Source organism: Somniosus microcephalus, chromosome 2 (genome assembly GCF_052327205.1).
Source record: "Somniosus microcephalus isolate GS21.2 chromosome 2, FLI_Smic_1.0, whole genome shotgun sequence".
Classification (NCBI taxonomy): Eukaryota; Metazoa; Chordata; class Chondrichthyes; order Squaliformes; family Somniosidae; genus Somniosus; species Somniosus microcephalus.
The window spans coordinates 317,656,852-317,675,426 of record NC_140988.1 but is presented as its reverse complement, the minus strand read 5'-3'; the positions used below and the strand labels follow the sequence as shown (position 1 = coordinate 317,675,426).

Below are 18,575 nucleotides of genomic sequence, written 5' to 3'. Positions count from 1 at the left end.
GGGACGGGAATGGATCCGGAGAATAAATATGGACTGGCATTCCTTACAAGCACTAACTGTAGATTCCTGTAAAGAGGACGACGTCAAACCTAAACGACTGTCCAAAATATTGGACGATGCTAAGGATGTGTTCCAACAGGGACTGGGAACACTGAAAGGAATTACGGCAAACATCAAGGTTGAAGAACATGCAAACCCAAAATTTTTCAAAGCCAGACTGGTACCTTATGCGATACGACCTGCTGTGGAAGCAGAGCTGGAAGGGCTAGAACGTTCAGGAGTACTGTCAAAGGTGGACTGGAGCGAATGGGCCATGCCCATTGTTCCCGTCATGAAGCGTTCGTTGAGCAACAAGCCAGGGGAACCTGGGAAGGTTCGCATCTGTGGCGATTTCAAGATCACTGTTAATCCGGTTCTTCACACGGTGCAATATCCGCTTCCGCGGATTGAGGATATCTTCGCTTCGCTGTCTGGCGGGAAACACTTCACCAAGATAGACCTGGTGCAGGCGTACTTACAGATGGAAGTTGATGAAGCGTCACGCCAGTATCTCACGATCAACACACATAAGGGCTTATATCGGTATAATAGACTGGTTTTTGGAGTGGCATCGGCTCCAGCGATTTGGCAAAGGGCCATGGAGCAGGTATTACAGGGAATTCCAGGCACACAATGCTACCTGGACGACATTCTGATTACAGGAGATGATGATAAGGAACACCTCGCGAATTTGGAGCAGGTGCTCACCAGATTGAAAGAATATGGACTCAGAGTTAATCGCCAGAAATGTGAGTTCTTTCAGAAGCGAATCTCGTACTGCGGTCACGTCATTGACCAGGAGGGGCTTCATAAGTCACCTGACAAGATCGAAGCTGTTGTGAAAGCTCCCGCTCCGGAAAATGTATCCCAGTTGAGGTCGTTCCTTGGGTTGATTAACTATTACCACAAGTTTCTTCCAAATTTATCCACGGTGTTACACCTGCTGAACACTCTTTTGCAAATGGGAGTACCATGGAAGTGGAGCGAGGACTGTAAGCGGGCTTTTCAAAAAAGCAAGGCACTGATCACCTCTAAGAAAGTGTTGGCTCACTTTAACCCAACGCTGCCTATTCGTTTAGCTTGTGATGCTTCTCCATATGGTATCAGGGCAGTGCTCTCACATAAGTTGCCAAATGGCTTGGAAAGGTCAGTCACGTTCGCATCCAGATCATTGACCTCCGCTGAGCGCAACTATGCTCAGATAGATAGGGAGGCTCTCAGCCTCGTGTGGGGAGTTAAGAAAGTTAACCATTACCTGCAAGGCCAAAGGTTTACGCTGCTGACAGATCACCAGCCGTTGGTTTCCATCTTTTACCCTAAGAAGGGTGTTCCAGTTATGACGGCGCAGAGGCTTCAGAGATGGTCCCTTTTCCTAGGGGCACATCAATATGATATCGAATTCAAAGGTACAAAGCAACATGGTAATGCTGATGGGCTGTCGCGCCTGCCACTACCTACAGCGGAAGAGGCACCGGCAGTTGACCCTGTCGAGATATTTCACTCGACCATCATCGAATGCTTACCAGTCACCAATGCGAGTATTGAGAGAGAGACCAGAAACGACCCGACACTGTCTCGGGTCTACGAATTGACAGTGAAGGGATGGCCAGCACATGGCGAACCACTGTTACCAGCATTCTCAGCCAGACGAGAACAGCTGTCCGTCTGTCAAGGAACATTGATGTATGGAACAAGGGTGATTATTCCTCCTAAATTAAGGGAGAGAGTTCTGAAGGAACTGCATGAAGGTCATCTGGGGGGAGTCAAGATGAAAAGCCTTGCTAGGGCTTATGTGTGGTGGCCAGGTATCGACAAACAAATAGAGGATCTGACTAAAAGCTGCTCAGGGTGCCAAAAAGTTCAAAATGCACCTCCAATTGCACCGCTGCATCCGTGGGAATGGCCGTCAACCCCATGGCAACGTGTGCATATCGACTTTGCAGGTCCATTCATGGATTCCATGTTTTTGATAGCGGTAGACGCACATTCTAAATGGCCAGAAGTGATTAAGATGTCGACCACTACCTCTGAAAAGACGATCGCAGTTCTAAGAACCATATTTGCAAGGAATGGGCTGCCGGAACAAATATGTTCAGACAATGGACCACAGTTCGTGTCAGAAGAATTCCAGAAATTCATGAAGAAGAATGGGGTGAAACACTATACATCTGCCCCATATCATCCGGCTACAAATGGGTTGGCCGAGAGATTTGTAGAAACGTTCAAAAAGGCGATAAAGGCCATGAGCGAAGACCATATTCCACTACAACACAAGGCGGACAATTTCCTGATGGCATATCGAAACGCCACGCATGCAGTGACAAATCAAAGCCCTGCCATAATGTTCTATAACAGGAGGTTGCGGTCCCGATTGGATTTGTTAAAACCCAATGTGCGTAGGGAAGTCGAAAACAAACAATTCCAGCATGTAAATAACAAGGGCACTCGGAGTTTCGAAATAGGACAACCAGCGTTGGCCAGGGACTATAGGAATGATAAATGGCAATCCGGAACAATTCGTGCCCGACAAGGACCCTTGATGTACACGGTAGACGTTGGTGAGAACGTAATACGACGTCATGCTGACCAACTTGTGGAATCGAGAACAAGGGTCGACCCCATGTCTACGGCAGAGACACCAGTTGAAGAAGTTATTGAGCCTGTAGCATCTACCTCAGACTCGAACGTACATGATGATGTTCAATCCATAAGGGATCAAATGGATGAGTCACCCCAGCAACGAGAACCAGAGACCCCTGAAAGGCGTTATCCGGCCCGGATCAGGAGGCCTCCTCAGAGACTGAATCTTTGAACAGTTTTGTATGAAAGTTGTATATATGTTATCCATGTTATGTTTAAATTGGGGTGTACACTGTTAAACTAAAAGGGGAGGAATTGTAGTGTATGTAACCTGTACCACCTTAAGAGACTACCTTAAGGTGATGAACTACTTTCTGATGGCTCCTGTATATTGTAGTACCGGTGGTGACCACACCGGTATATAAACCCTGTGGAGCAGTTTGTATTTCAGTTCAGCCCTGACCCTCAATTACTAAAGAACTGTTTAAGTATTCTGTTGTCTGTGTCCAGTTATTCAGCATAACTACATTTGGAAAACACAGACTCAACATTATCCATCAGTGACACCACCAGAGCAGCTCTCCACTGGAGGGAGAAGTTTAAATTTTCTTAATAAAGTCAAGGATTATTTTTTCATAAAAACATAATTTTGTAAATAGATACCGAGGAATAAATTGAACCAAAAATACATTTAAGTACATTTATTCTACAACACTTTGAAGCTTTCACTACCAGTTAATTGCAGTTACATGGAAACATTTGAAATTTCTGTTTTTATATTCCGGGGCTGCTGAAATATTTCAGCATTCCTCAGACACAACTAGGAGAAATAACATCCTTTTGGTAAATCATACATTGCCAACTTTTGTTTTTAGTAGGAAGCCATGCAGTTCCATAATCAGAAGATGTCTATCCAGAAATCAATTCTGATTTCCTCTCAAGGTCTGGTCTGGCTTCTTTGAAGTAAGTAAAGCTAAGGTGTCATTTTATGGGCCACTTATGTTCTTCTATGCTGAGAATATTTCTGGGTTCTGGGACTGGTGGTGAATAGCACAGTACAATGATTCTGCTGTAAATGCATTCCTTTTCATCTCAAGAGAAATAATATTGATGTAAGCCATAACTTACTGTTGGAAAAAGGAGGTTTTCAGTTGCAAGCCTGAAGCTAAATAAAAATTTAACTATTTGATCTTCAGCATAATTAATTCGTTTCAGTATGTTCGCAACATGGTTTTAGAAGTTCAAGGCTCTGAATTCTATAACAATTTGTGTCCCATAATTTGAATGAGTAAAATACAACTATTTCACCTGGTACCAGAGTGCAAAGTAGGGCTGAAAAATCTGAATTAAACTGCCATTTTGCATGCAGCTCAGTGCCCAGTGATTCACTCCCTAGTATCTGAACGTTAGTTACATTTTAATGCTAATTTAACAAGATTGAAATTTTTTGCCTTACAAGCATTATAAACTAGGGGGGAAAAACTGGGTCGTGCCCCCTTTGGGGCGTAACTTTGCCGGGGCGCTGAAATAATTAGCACCCCTGTGCCCAAAATTCACCGGTAGTGCCCCAAGAGGGAGGCCGGGTGCTACTGGAAGCACCCCTCCTCCCTCTTGGGGCGCTGCGAGTGAATATCGCGGTGCAACGTGCCGCAGCGCAACGCTCTGCAGACATTCCTCCTCTTATTAAAGGGGAGTGGCCTAGCGCTGCACGACCCGGGGTCCAGCTGGGCCACCAGGGATTGGAGTGCTGGCATAAGAGCCTGGCACTCAAGAGAAGTTCCAGGCTCACGGGGCGCAACCGGCACCCCATGGGGGGGCTGCAGAGGAGGCCGGGGACGGCAGAGGGGGCAGGTGCTAGCAGGCAGCCAGCAACAAAAATGGCCACCCAGCACCTTCCCTTTAATTAGCGCTGCCCCAGCAGCAGGTAGCCCCCCCTGACCCCGTTGGACGTAGCGTCTGGCAGTAAGTCAGGGGGCGCTACCGTAGATCACTGCCGGAGCGCGAGTGGGGCGATGACGTCATTGCTGGCGGCGCAGCGCCGCGGGGCGCTAATGGTTACCGCCGCCGCTTACCTCCCGCTGAATTTCGCGGGAGGTGTTGGTGGCGCCGCACCCAGGCGCTAGTTGCTTTGCGCCCCATTAGCGCCCCCTTAGGGCGCTAACAGGAGGTGCAAATCAACCGAATTTTTAGATGTTGTTGTTAGCTGTACTGCAGTAGGAGTTTGTTTTGAGACTGCCTGCAGCGAAGGTCTCATAGATCTTGTCTAAGTACACGTCGGGGGAAATTTGTGCCTAAATTATGCTGTGCCATTTGCATCAATGTGAAGTTCAAACAACTTTACACAGATACAAACTGTGTAATATATGTGATCTTGCAAAGCTTACCTTAAATTTCCATCAAGATGTAACCTTTTTCCATCTCTATTTCATTATTTAACCATGTCAGAGCTGTAATCTTCTTCTGATACCCAATCTGTCAGACCAACAATCCCACAGTTGGCAGACACAACTCAGAATCATAGAATCATAGAAAATTACAGCACAGAAAGAGGCCATTCGGCCCGACGTGCCTGTGCTGGCTCTTTGAAAGAACAGTCATGCTTAGTCCCACGCCCCCGCTTTTTGTCCGTAACCCTGTAAGTCCCTTACCCTCAAGTACCGGTCCAACTCCCTTTTAAAATGATTTATGGAATCAGCTTCCACCACCTTTTCAGGTAGAACGTTCCAGATCCCAACAACTCTCTGAGTGAAAAAGCTTCCCCTCATCTCGCCTAGTTTGCCAATGATTTTCAATCTATGACCTCTGGTTATTGACCCACTCACCAGAGGTCATAGTTTTTCTCTCTCTACTCTATCGAAACCTCTCATCATTTAGGTCACCTCTTGACCTTCTCTGTTCCAAAGAGAACAGTCCTAATTTTAACAGCCTCTCCTCATAACTGAAGTCCCTCATCCCTGGTAATATTCTGGTAAACCTCCTCTGTACCCTTTCGAAGGCCTTTACATCTTTCCTGAAATGTGGTGCCCAGAATTGTCTACAACTGAGTGTCAGCTGTGGTTCAGTGGTTAGCACTCTCACCTCTGAGTTAGAATGTTGTGGGAGTGCTGCACTGTTGGAAAACATAAGAACATAAGAAATAGGAGCAGGAGCAGGCCATTCGGCCCCTCGAGCCTGCTCCGCCATTTAATGAGATCATGGCTGATCCACTTTCCTGCCCACTCCCCATAACCCTTCACTCCCCTGTTGCTCAAAAATCTGTCTATCTCAGCCTTGAATATATTCAATGACTCAGCTTCCACAGCTCTCTGGGGTAAAGAATTCCAAAGATTCACGACCCTCAGAGAAGAAATTCCTCCTCATCTCCGTCTTAAATGGGCGACCCCTTATTCTGAGACTATGCCCCCTCGTTCTAGATTCCCTGACGAGGGGAAACATCCTCTCAGCATCTACCCTGTCCAACCCCCTCAGAATCTTATGTGTTTCAATAAGATCACCTCTCACTCTTCTAAACTCCAATGAGTATCGGCCCAACCTGCTCAACCTTTCCTCATAAGACAACCCTTCCATCCCAGGAATCAACCTAGTGAACTTTCTCTGAACTGCCTCCAATACAAGTATATCCCTCCTTAAATAAGGGGACCAAAACTGTATGCAGTACTCTAGGTGTGGTCTCATCCCTTGAAATAAAGGCCAACATTCCATTTGCCTTCCTAATTACTTGCCGCACCTGCCTGTTAACTTATTGTGTTTCACGTACGAGGACACCCAAATCCCTCTGTACCACTGCATTCTGTAGTCTTTCTCCATTTAAATAATATTGGCCCAGAAATTCGGGTCTCCACGGGTGAGTATGCACGGGGTACTCACCCGTAGGCCCAATGGAAGTGCCGGTTCCCTGCATGCACTGCGCATGCGCGGGAAACCGGCACTTCCGTTCCCCTGAAAGCAGGGGTTAAGAGGTCGAACGCGTGCGCGGGAGAGGCTGCGCGTGCGCATCGAGCTTACGTTTTTTTTGCAGGTTTTCCCGGGAGGGTAAGTCTCCAGAATTTACACATTTAAAAAGCAGTCGTAAGGCCTGCTTTTTACAAGGTAAGTGGTGAATTAATTAAAATTAACACATTTTTCCCACAGGTTTATTATTTTTAAATACTTTAAAGAAAGGTAAGTTTATTTTTAGCCCCGTTAGAAAATGTAATTATTTTTTTCAAAAATTTAAATTGTTTAAAATAGTTATTTCATGTAATTTATAGTTAATTTAAAAAATGTGATTTAAAAAAAAAATTATTTGAAGATTTAGTGATGTTTTGGGGCCCGTAGTATTTATAAGTTTTGACAGCTCTTCCTGTCAAACTTATGAATGGAGCATTCCCTGCTCTGATTGGCTCCCCATGGCCCATGTGATCCCAGGGGACGCATCAAACTAACTGCACCCCTGGGATACGCAAGCACTGCGCGCCAGCAGCTGGAGGAGGCCCAGGATCGGAATTCCATGGGGGCCCAAACCTCAACGGCCGGCTTACACCCGCGGGAAGCCCCCGACCCGAATTTCTGGCCCAATATTTTTTTTTCTATTCTTCCTACCAAAGTGGATAACCTCACATTTTCCCATATTATACTCCATCTGCCAAATTCTTGCCCACTCACTTAACCTATCTATATCCCTTTGCAGACTCTTGTCCTCCTCACAACTTGCTTTCCCACCTGTCTTTGTATCATCTGCAAATTTGGCTACAATACACTCACTTCCTTCATCCAAGTCATTAATATAGATTGAAAATAGTTGAGGCCCCAGCACTGATCCCTGTGGCACCCCACTAGTTACAGATTGCCATCCTGAAAATGACCCATTTATCCCGACTCTCTGTTTTCTGTTAGTTAGCCAATCCTCTATCCAATCTAATATATTACCCCCAATACCATGAGCTCTTATCTTATGAGTTCTTATCTTATGGAGGTGCTGTCTTTCAGATGAGATGCTAAACTGAGGCCCCGTCTGCTCTCTCAGGTGGATGTGAAAGATCCCATTGCATTATTTCGAAGAAGAGCAGGGGAGTTATCCCCAGTGTCCTGTCCAATATTTATCCCTCAATCAACATAACATAAACAGATTATCTAGTCATTATCACTTTGCTGTTTATGGGAGCTTGCTGTGTGCAAATTGGCTGCCACATTTTCTACATTACAACAGTGACTACACTCCAAAAAGTACTTCATTGGCTGTAAAGCGCTTTGAAACATCCAGTGGTCTTTCTTTCTTTTGAGACCTAACCAGTGATTTATAAAGTTCTAACTTGATTTTTCTTATATTTTCCCTGCTCCACCCTCATACTTTGTACTGCTAGGTTCAGGTTTGACATTCATTTATTGTGTTATTATAGCAAAATGCTGAAAAGGTGCATTGAAGTTGGTATTCTCTCTCTGAAACAGTGGAAATGATTCGTACCATCCCTGTGTTAGAAAATAGGAAAGGCAAGAGGGGACCTTTTTAAATTGTGGGATCACTGCCAAAATTGGGTTTGATGGGGCTCTAACCTGCCAGTCCGATGTCGCCACAACCGAACCCATTTTAAGTAAGATCAGTGGGCTCCCAGTGATAGCTCCACCCTTCAGTAGAAGGCGGACTGCTGAGAAGAGGGCAGTCAAACTGCGGCAGGGCCTCTTCGGCAGCACCTCCCAAACATGCGACCTCTACCACCTAGAAGGACAAGGGTAGCAGGCACATGGGAACACCACCACCTCCAAGTTGCCCTCCAAGTAACACACCGCTCTGACTTGGAAATATATCGCCATTCCTTCAACGTCGCTGGGTCAAATCCTGGAACTCCCTCCCTATCGGCACTGTGGGAGTACCCTCACCACACGGACTGCAGCGGTTCAAGAAGGCGGCTCACCACCACCTTCTCGAGGGCAACTAGGGATGGGCAATAAATGCTGGCCTTGCCAGCGATGCCCACATTCCAGGAACGAATAAAAAAAAGGCACTTGCTGCGGCACCTGACCTGGGCAGGGTCAGATTAAAAGGAAGCAGCATTCCCTAAAAGTGTCGAGTCAAAATTTTCAGTTGACTTTGAATAAACTCAGCACAAAAGAACAGGCGGCTTGAGGGTCATAGAGTCATAGGCCTAGAAATTGGGTTGGGGCGCCAAAGTGGCGCAAAAGTCGCCTGAGCACAGGATTTAGCGCAGCGTTCGAGGCTTTAGCGATCGTCAGGTATTCAGTTTCATTGCCCCTCGAGGGACACGGGGTGAGGCTCGAGGCGCTCTGCGTCCCTCTTAGGGCGCTGAAACTGAATATCGCAGCGCAACGTGCCGCAGCGCCACACGCTGCGGCACGTCACGCTGCGGTACTGCAGGCCTTCCTCCCACTGTTAAGGGTGAGGTGCCTGCAACAGCGCGATCCCCGCTCGCGAGTGTCGGCAAACGAGCCCGGCACCAAGGAGAAGTGCTGGGCTCTCGGGAAACAGCCGGCAATGCTGCGGGGGGGGCGGTTAGGAGGCCGGGGACGGAGGTGCTGGCAGGCGGCTGCCCCGCACCGCCACCTTAACTTGCGCTGCTGCCGGCACAGTAAGGCCCCATGAACCGGGCGCGGGTAGCGAACGGCGCAACTGCGCCGTTTGCTACCAAATATCACAAACAGGGCGCGAATGGGGCTCTGCGCACACCGATGACGTCATCGGTGGCGACGCAGCGCAAATGCCTAATGCCACCATTAGCGCCCCTGCTGAATATCGCGGGAGGCTGCCTCTTTAGGCGCTAACAGGTGGTGCTACTCACCCAATTTCTCCCCCATAGAGTGATAACGGCACAGAAGGAGGCCATTCGGCCCATCGAGTCCATGCCGGAACTCGTTCCGGGTCTGGGAAAGTTAAACAGATCTCCCACCTTTGAGGCATAAAAATCAATCATCCTGCCTCCTGCCACCACAGAACCCCCGACTACCTTCTGAGGAATAAAGGACAACCTAAATTAAAGATAGCTTCAACCCAGCCTGAGAGTGGCTTTGGAGCCACACAAACCTTTAACGTCACACGACACTGTACTCTGCCCATTGTTTTCGGTAGAGTCAATCCAGCACAACAAGTATTCCCTGTAAATTTACCCCCTTCCTTAAGTAATCTCTAAACATTTCACATGCTTTGGGTATTTATTTGCTTGCAATAAAAAGAGAAATGTTTCCTCAAAAAGCAGCAACTCAAATTTTAAATGAAAAGCAGTCTGCAGTATTCACGCCAACCCTGGTTCCTGACTCACATTGCATTAATAATTGTACACTTATATATGCACGCTGCATAAACTGCATACTTACATATATCAATACAATACACCTTAATATGAGATAACACACGTCCCACTGGTCAGAAATTATGGATTCAAGACCCATACAGTTCATACACTATACTGACACTCCAGTGCAATAGATTTATGTAACACCTTATCCCATCAAAACATCTCAGATTTCTGCATTCCCGGAGGCCCTGCCATTATGATCAGATGTTAAACCAAAGTTTCATCTGCCTGTTCGACTGGTTTAGGTGGACATTAAAATCCCATTGAAGAACATCTGGCAGTTCTCCCAGTGTTTTGTTTAACATTTTTCCCTCAACCAATACCACCATTTGTGGTATGTACCTGATGCACAATGACTGCCACCTTTCCACACATAACGACTGCATGCCAACAGTAACTCATTGCGTGAAGCACTGTGTGATATTTGGCATGATGATGTTTTAGATAAATGTAAGTATTATATACAAGAAAAAAGCCAAATTCATTATAACTCGTTTCACTCATAATTTAAAAAGAATGCACATACATATACGTATATAGTATATTTCAAAAAAGGTGTGCCTTACTTTACTCCAATTACCCACAGTCCAGTTTGAGGGGCAAGGAATATCCCTGTTGCATGGTATTTGAGTCCTTGACTTGAGAAGTTGGTTACACTCTGAACTGGGAAGTGCCTGCTCATCTGTTCCCACAGTTCGAATACAGAGGACGGTGCGTTTCTTGATACCTGAGTCACCACATGCTGTTGAGCATTTTTGCCATTCACCAGTCCACCATCTGTAAGGAATGGCATCAACATTAGGAACTTGATGGAAGAGACCATTTTCAAATGTTCATACATCCATTTAATCAGTGTTAAGAAAAAGTTTGTTCTTTATTGATTCTGAATTTGTAAAATTGACAAGAACGTGTAACTTCACTTTTCGCTCGTTGACTGTTCTTTCGCAAAAAAAACATTTCAGAGCCTTTCAACCAGATAAGATTGTTTGAAATCTATTTATTTAAAGTTTCTGTGACTATTTTAGCATAATATATATTTACATGCTTGGAATATCCATAGGGGTTTTCCCAATTATCTGCTGCAACTGCAGCAGAATATCGGTGGAATTCTTGGAGACACAGCATAATTCTACCCCATGGTATACAATACGTAAGAGAAGGTACTTCATTTCAATTGGACTATCTTACATTGACTAATACTACAGGCTTAGGCATAGTGTTAGCACTGTTGCCTCACAGCGCCAGGGACCCGGGTTCAAATCCGGCCTTGGGTAACTGTCTGTGTGGAGTTTGCACATTCTCCCCGTGTTTGCGTGGGTTTTCCCCGGGTGCTCCGGTTTCCTCCCACAGTCCAAAGATGTGCGGGTTAGGTTGATTGGCCATGATAAAAATTGGCCCTTAGTGTTAGGGGGGATTAAATACGTGGGGTTACGGGGATAGGGCTTGGGTGGGATGGCTGTCGGTGTAGGGACCGGGTGCTAGGGTTTGGATGATCAGCCATGATCTCGTTGAATGGCGGAGCAGGCTCGAAGGGCCGAATGGCCTACTCCTGCTCCTATCTTCTATGTTTCTATGTTTAACTTAAGGTTACATTAATTAAATGCCATTATTATTCCATCATTTCATACCATAATCTTGTTACCATACTACTGTTTCACAATGAGAGGTTTCCTATTCATTTCTATGCAACATATGCTGTTTCACGTAACAAGCAATCTCTTTAATGCTGTATATTTGCATAGCTAAAGTTCTCAATAGATGACAGGAAACTTGCATTCAGTACAAAAATGGATCAAGACCTGCTCCAAGTATAAATGGCTCATGACTGCTTTTGCATGTGATTAGTCCTAACCTTTGATATAATGCTTTAATCCTTTCTCATTCAATCTGCGACCCCTTTACAAATGCCTGCAGCTCACCTTTTTGTTTAATCTCCTTCCAGTGTCTTTTCTCATTCCCCCATTTCATCCTCTGTGGTTTCTACTCTTATCATTTGATTTCTTAAGCTGACTGAATAACATAAATGTGTTTGGCAAGTTATGTAGCTATGGTAAGAGAACCCTATAGAACAGTCTAAACATAGGGGCAAAACAAAAGCAAAATACTGCAGATGCTGGAAATCTGAAATAAAAACAGAAAATGCTGGAGATACTCAGCAGGTCAGGCAGCATCTGTGAAGAGAGAAACAGAGTTAACGTTTCAGGCCAATGACCTTTTGTCAGAACTGGAAAAAAGCAGGAAATGGAACAGATTTTTAAGCAAGTGTCGTGGCTGGGAAATGGGGGAGGGGAGGAAAGAACAAAAGGGAAGGTCTGTGATAGGATAGAAGGCAGGAGAAGTTAAGAGACATTGAGAGATAGTGAAGGCAAAAGGAGATGGTAATGGGACAGGTTAGGAAACAAAGGATGGCTCTAGATGAAGTGTGAATTGCGCTGGCAGAATGAAAGACAGCTGCCATGTGGGAGAGAAGAAAAAAAGAACTCTGCCTTCCTCAAATTCTGGCCTTTCCCACTCCTTTCGACTTCCATTGGTGACTGTTCCTTCAGCTTTCTAGGCCCTAAACTCTGGATTCCCTCCCTGAACACATCCTCTTCTCCACCTCCCTCCTTTAAGACCCTCTTTGAAACCCACTTATTTACACTTGGATCAGGTCTTGTTCCATTTTCGTACTGAATGCAAGTTTCCTGTCATCTATTGAGAAATTTAGCTATGCAAATATACAGCATTAAAGAACTTTCTCCATCTCTGCCGCATCTGCTCTGATGATGCCACCTTCCATACTAGTGCTTCCGGTATGTCTTCCTTTTTCCTCAACCAAGGATTCCCCTCTACCGTGGTTGGCATGGCCCTCGACCGGGTCTGTTCCATTTCACGCACTTCTGCTTTCACCCCTTCCCCTCCCTCCCAGAACCATGATAGGGTTCCTCTTGTCCTCACCTTTCACCCCACCAGCCTTCACATTCAACGGCTCAGCCTACGCCATTTCTGCCCCTCCCCCCCTTTTCAGCATTCCGAAGGGACCGCTCCCTCCACGACACCCTGGTCCACTCCTCTATCACCCCCAACACCCCTTCCCCTTCGTCCAGCACCTTCATGTGCAAGCGCAGGAGATGCAACACCTGCCCTTTTACCTCCTCCCTTCCCACTGTCCAGGGCCCCAAACACTCCTTCCAGGCGAAACAGCGATTTACTTGTACTTCTTACAATTTAGTATACTGTATTCGCTGCTCACGATGTAGTCTCCTCTACATTGGGGAGACCAAACACAGATTGGGTGACCGCTTTGTAGACGCCTCCATTCAGTCCGTAAGGGTGACCCCGAGCTTCCGGTCGCCTGTCACTTTCATTCCCCCCTCCACTCCCACTCTGATCTCTCCGTCCTTGGCCTCTTACACTGTTCCAACGAGGAACAGCACTCATCTTTCTATTAGGCACTTTACAGCCTTCTGGGCTTTACATCGAGTTCAACAATTTCAGACTATAAATTGGCCCCTGTATTTCTTTATATTCTTTTTCTTTTGTTTCCTCACATGGTAGCTGTTAATGTTGCTGCCATCATCATCCACACATCATCTAGAGCTATCTTTTGTTTCTTAACTTGTCCCATTATCCCTCCTTTTGCCTTGCTCTATCATCCCTTTTGTCATTCAATCTCTCCTGCCTTCCATCCTATCACAGACCTTCCCTTTATTCTTTCCTCCCCTCCTCCCTGCCCCTGCTTAAAAATCTCTCTTCCCTAAACTTTTCCAGTTGTGAAGAAGGGTTCAACCCCGAAACGTTGGCCCCGATTTTCTGGCCGCCGTCGGGCGGCTTTTCATGCGTCCAGGGGCCGAAAATCAGCGAAAAAGTGGGTCGGGACCCCCCCCCCCCGCCTGATTCCCCGCCCGTCCGACTTTCGGACTGCCGTTTCCGCACGCCCTGCTTCAGTCCCGGCCGCCGCTGGCGGGACTGGTCGTCGGAGCATTAACAAGCAATTAGCTGCTTGTTGAAGTGGATTTTCCCGTGCCGTTGCAACTTTGGGGCTTTTCCCACCTGAAACCCGCCTGCAGGGAACCCCACTGCTGAGAGCTGGCGTGAAAACAGCTGGCTTGCTTGCTTGCAGCAGCAGGTCACTGAGGGCTGAAGAGATTTAAATAGGCAGCATTTGCAGGCTGCAGGACCTTGTTGATCAAGGCTTGGGGGAACTTTTTGAAGCCTTAGGAGCAGCTGCAGAAAGTTGGAGCCTCACACACTTCTCCAGTGTGAGCTCCTGGGAAGCCTCTCTCACCACCCTAACTCAGCGCCCCCTCAACGGAGGCATCTGCCAGAAGCATGGGAGGCCTTTGGGACATTCCTTTCCTGGCATTAGAGGATCTCCAACAGCAGAGGCGGCAGCAGCAGAACCAGGAACAGCAGGATGAGCACCAGGAGCACCAGGCTGCTGCTCACTCACCTGAAGCTGCACAGGCCAGAAGGGGCCAGCGCTTGGAAGTGGCTTGAGAGCACCTTGCTGCACTTTAGGGGGCCAGTGGGACCTGTTTCTGCACTGGCAGTCCTACTCAGAAGGACTTCCATGAAGATCTGGTTTCTCTGCTCAACAGATGGCCAACGCTCCTCAAGAGATGTCATTCTCTTATGAGCACTCACCATGTTTTCCGTACCCTGCCGAGTTATCTCCTGCATGGAGGTTGCCAACCTTTCCATGGTGATGCGTTCATGCGCCAATGACTCCACAAAGGCTCTGCTCATGTTCGCCATGGACTCCTCCATTTGCTCAGCACTCGCAGCGACCCTGGAGACAAAACCTACCAGAGACTCCTGCATCTGTGCATGGAGATCCATCACCTCTTCTCTTGCGGATGAACCCAGAGGCAGAAGGTCGTCATGCAGCACAGCTGAGCTGAGCTGGCAGAGTCCTGCGCCCTCCGACGAGGACTCTCCACTGCTGTCCCTGTCTCCAGAATCTGCTGAGGCTCACTTGTGAGCTATGAAACACCAGGTGGCAACACTACTCTATGTCCCGAAGGTCCCCCCGAGGTGTGAGTGTCTGCGCTGGTGCTGGGTGCGCTTACTTCTGCTGATGCTGCACCCTCAGAGGTTGGAGCTTCCTCTGAGGAGTCTGGCTGCACAGCCTCTTCCTCCTCCAGTGAGGACGGGGGCTCTGGATGGTACTGTGGGGGAGTAAAGGAAGGAGATAGAGATGTAATGCCAAGGTTCTTCTGCGGACTCCCAGCGAGTTGGCATCTGCTGACGCCTGCGTCCATGCAGCATTGGTCTCAGTGGGAGGCCTCTTCCTCCCTGACCTAGGGAAGAGGACCTCCCTGTGGGCCCTAACCCCATCCAATAATGCCTGCAGTGAAGCCTCATCGAATTTGAAGGCAGCTCGGCCTCTGCCACTGGCAGCAGCTGGTGCAGGCTCCTCTGCCATTGTGCAAGAGTGGTTGAGAAGCCTGCAGAGGTGGAGAAGCTTGCTGGACACTTTGAAAGCACCACGAATGATGACATCATAGTGTGGGGATTTCTGACTTGAATTGGACAATTAGCACGGCTTCCCACATGCTGGGAATTAATTGGCCACTTGAGGGAAAATTGCGTGGAGCTGGCTGTCACTTTTTTATGTGTGTCAGAAATCCCACATTCGGGGAAATCCGACCATTCCCCACACAAGCCGAAAATCAGGGCCGTTGACTCTGTTTCTCTCTCCTCGATGCTGCTGAGTGTTTCCAGCACTCTCTGTTGTTATTTTAGATTTCCAGCATCCGCAGTGTTTTGCTATTGAAACCCACTACTTTGATCAAGTTTTTAGTAAACCCTCCATCAACTCCTTCTTTCACTCAGTATCAATTTTTGTCTTTATGCTCCTGTGAAGTGCCTTGGGATGTTTTTGCCCTACGTTAAAGGCTTATATAGTTGTCATTGTAAACAATATTTGCTCTGTTTTTCAGGGGTTGCCGGCTATCTCGAGCCAAAGTTGCAGGAGGAGATTGAAAGATGTTTATTGAAGGATGTTTATTCTTTGGCGATCCGCAGACTAGGAGGAAACAGGAGGGCTCGTGACCATGCTAGAAAGTTATGACAGTGACGAGGGTTTCTGTTCCACCGTTGGGTAATGCTGCAAAAGCAAATCTTGGGCATATAAAGACACCCATTTGTAGAGAGTGAGGGCTGGTTGTATGCGGCAGGTGGAACTCTGACCTCATGGCCCAGCCTGCAGCTGTAAATCCCTTTGGCAGCTCTTCTGGGTGGTGACCCGGTGTTTCTGGAACCCACCCATTTCTCTGCCCTTGCCAGGCCTCTCCTGCCCTATTTACCCCAGTCGAAAATCGAACAGCTACCTACTGACCACACAAACCTTCATGTACTGATAGAGAATTGAAAAAGCAAAATACCAACTGGTATCTGTGACTTTCATTACTGCGTTTAAGACAAGACATTTCTACCCCTGTTTGGGACAGAAAAACAGGAGAATATCTTACATACATGGGTTTTATTTATCCTGCCGAAATATCTTTGATTTTAAATCAGCTATGGGAGCTTGAAATGAATTCAGGAGGGACAGCCGCTATTCAAATATCACAGGACTGGAGGAGCAGAGTGTTTTCCTATCAGTTATTCTTTGTCTCCTCCAGGTCTGTGCTAACAAAATAGAAATTCTCTCTTCTGACTTCAGTCCAGGTTCCTGATTGTTGCTGATTTAAAATTGAAGATAACCTAGCAGGATAGGTGCATGTCAAGATCATTTAAAATTAGAGACAGGAACTGTATTGATTTCTTTGTGGGTTCAATGAGGAGACATTTATGAAAGAGAATGTCTTTTAATCTAAAGCTTTGTTCAGCTCTTTTATACAGCTTTTACAGGAGACACGATGCTGTGATGCATCTAGAACGAAACTGAAACTAAACTCAACTGCCTTGCTTGTCTCGGTCACATGACCTCTGCTGGTCAGGCACAAGCAATCAATACCTGCAATCATGCTGCTAAGGCATCATAATCGAACAGGCAAATACCATCTCTATTTGCTGATATCATTACAGGAACCAGAAGGGTAAGTTGTCATTTAAATATCACAGGATTGGATGAGCTCAGTGGAACATCTAGGGCAGGATTTTAACTTGGAGGTGGGTAGGGAGCAGGGCAGGGGCTAGATTGCGACCATAAAACCCAGGAGAACGGGTTTCTCTCAGGCCCTGCAGAATTTAACAGTAGGGCCTGATTCTCTGTTTCCTGCCCGCAGCCTGCCAGATTGAGAAGCTGTCTGGCTGTCGGGCGGATAGGCCTGCGGCATCAAGCTGCAGCCGGGGAGTGGCGAGGAAGGAGGGAGGGATCGGAGGCCGGGGGTGGTGGTGGGGTGGCGGGGGGAGCTGGGGGCCAGGGATCAGAGGAAGCTGGGATGGGGTGTCAAAGGCTGGGATCGGAGGGGTGCAGAGATTTGGGGGGGCGGGGGGGAGGTGGTTGGAAGGCCAGGTTTGGGGGGGCGGGCGGATCGGAAGGCCGGAGCCGAGTTGGAAGGCTGGGATCGGAGGGGGGTGGAGATCCAGGGCTTGCTGGGGGCTTGGAAGGCCGGAGGGAGGGGTCAGAAATCAGGGGCTGGGGATCAGAGGCTAGAGGGGGTTTGAGGGCCGGGGATCGGGGACCTTGTGGGGTCAGATGCCAAGGGGGTGAGGTCGGAGGCCTGGCAGGAAGATATGGGAGGCCTTGGGCGGGGAGATCGGAGGCCTCAGCGGTAGATCAGGAGCCTCGAGAGGGTGGTCGAAGGTCTCATGGGGGAGGTTGGGGGGAGATCGGAAGGGTCGGGGGGAGCAGGTGTCCGATTGCGGGAGTTTAGTGAGGCAGCGACGCTGTATCCAGTAGGTAAGTGGAATGGCAGTTACCACCTGGATCTAGCAGTCCTCACCTTCCTTTAGCTGCCGGGTTCCCCGAGTCCTGGGAAATCTGGCCGCCCAGAATTAAATTTAAAATGGTGCTTCAAAATGAGGCATGCAGCCTCATTATAACATTTAAAGTATTAACCTGCCTCTTGCGAGCAGGTTAGCCGCCCACCCCGCCTCCATTAAAACCGGAAGTGGGCAGGTTAGAGGCAGATGGGGTCGGGATTCAGATTTGTAACACTTTAACTTCCCAGCCAACCCAAAGTCGCCCATTTTTTGGGGTTAAAATTCCCCCCCCCACCAACCCTCCAGTCACAACAGCTGATATAAACTGAGAGAGAGCAGAGAGAAAATGTATTTGACATGAAGGAAGAATTTTGGTCAACAGTAGCTTTGTAATATTGATCCTCACCTTGGATTTTTTAGTCAGAATATTCCCCCCATGGGCTATTCCACTGTGTAACTGTGGTGGAGGGGTGGGACTTTGGGCCAACCCAACTTCCTAGCCATTATTACCATTGACTTTCTCAGGGCCAGTCTAATTTGAATATTTTAGCAAGCTCCCAACATCGGAGAATCCATGATGGTGGATTGGGTGGGCCGGAAATTGTTAGTTGCTGCAGGACTTGGTTTCCTGCAGCAGTTTAAAGGGGCACTCTTTAAAAAACCTGCAAATTCTGCTTGTGTGAGAGAGAGCATCGATTACCCTGCAATCGTTGCACTGTCTGTGCACCCAGCAGCATAACATGGTGGTCATGTAATTTGCGCGATGGATGACATTATTCTGTTGATAAAACCTCATTATAATACGCATGTCCATAT

At 47.5% G+C, this 18,575-nt stretch overlaps 1 protein-coding gene across 1 annotated transcript in view; it reads right to left on the bottom strand.

Moving 5' to 3' along the window:
- The window catches only part of LOC147123535 (A disintegrin and metalloproteinase with thrombospondin motifs 12-like), a 967,639-nt gene that overhangs the window by 205,842 nt on the left and 743,222 nt on the right, over nucleotides 1-18,575 (bottom strand). The window contains exon 18 of the mRNA XM_085974208.1: nucleotides 10,472-10,682. Coding sequence (XP_085830334.1) covers nucleotides 10,472-10,682 — 211 coding nt within the window. The remainder of the gene's footprint in view (nucleotides 1-10,471; nucleotides 10,683-18,575) is intronic.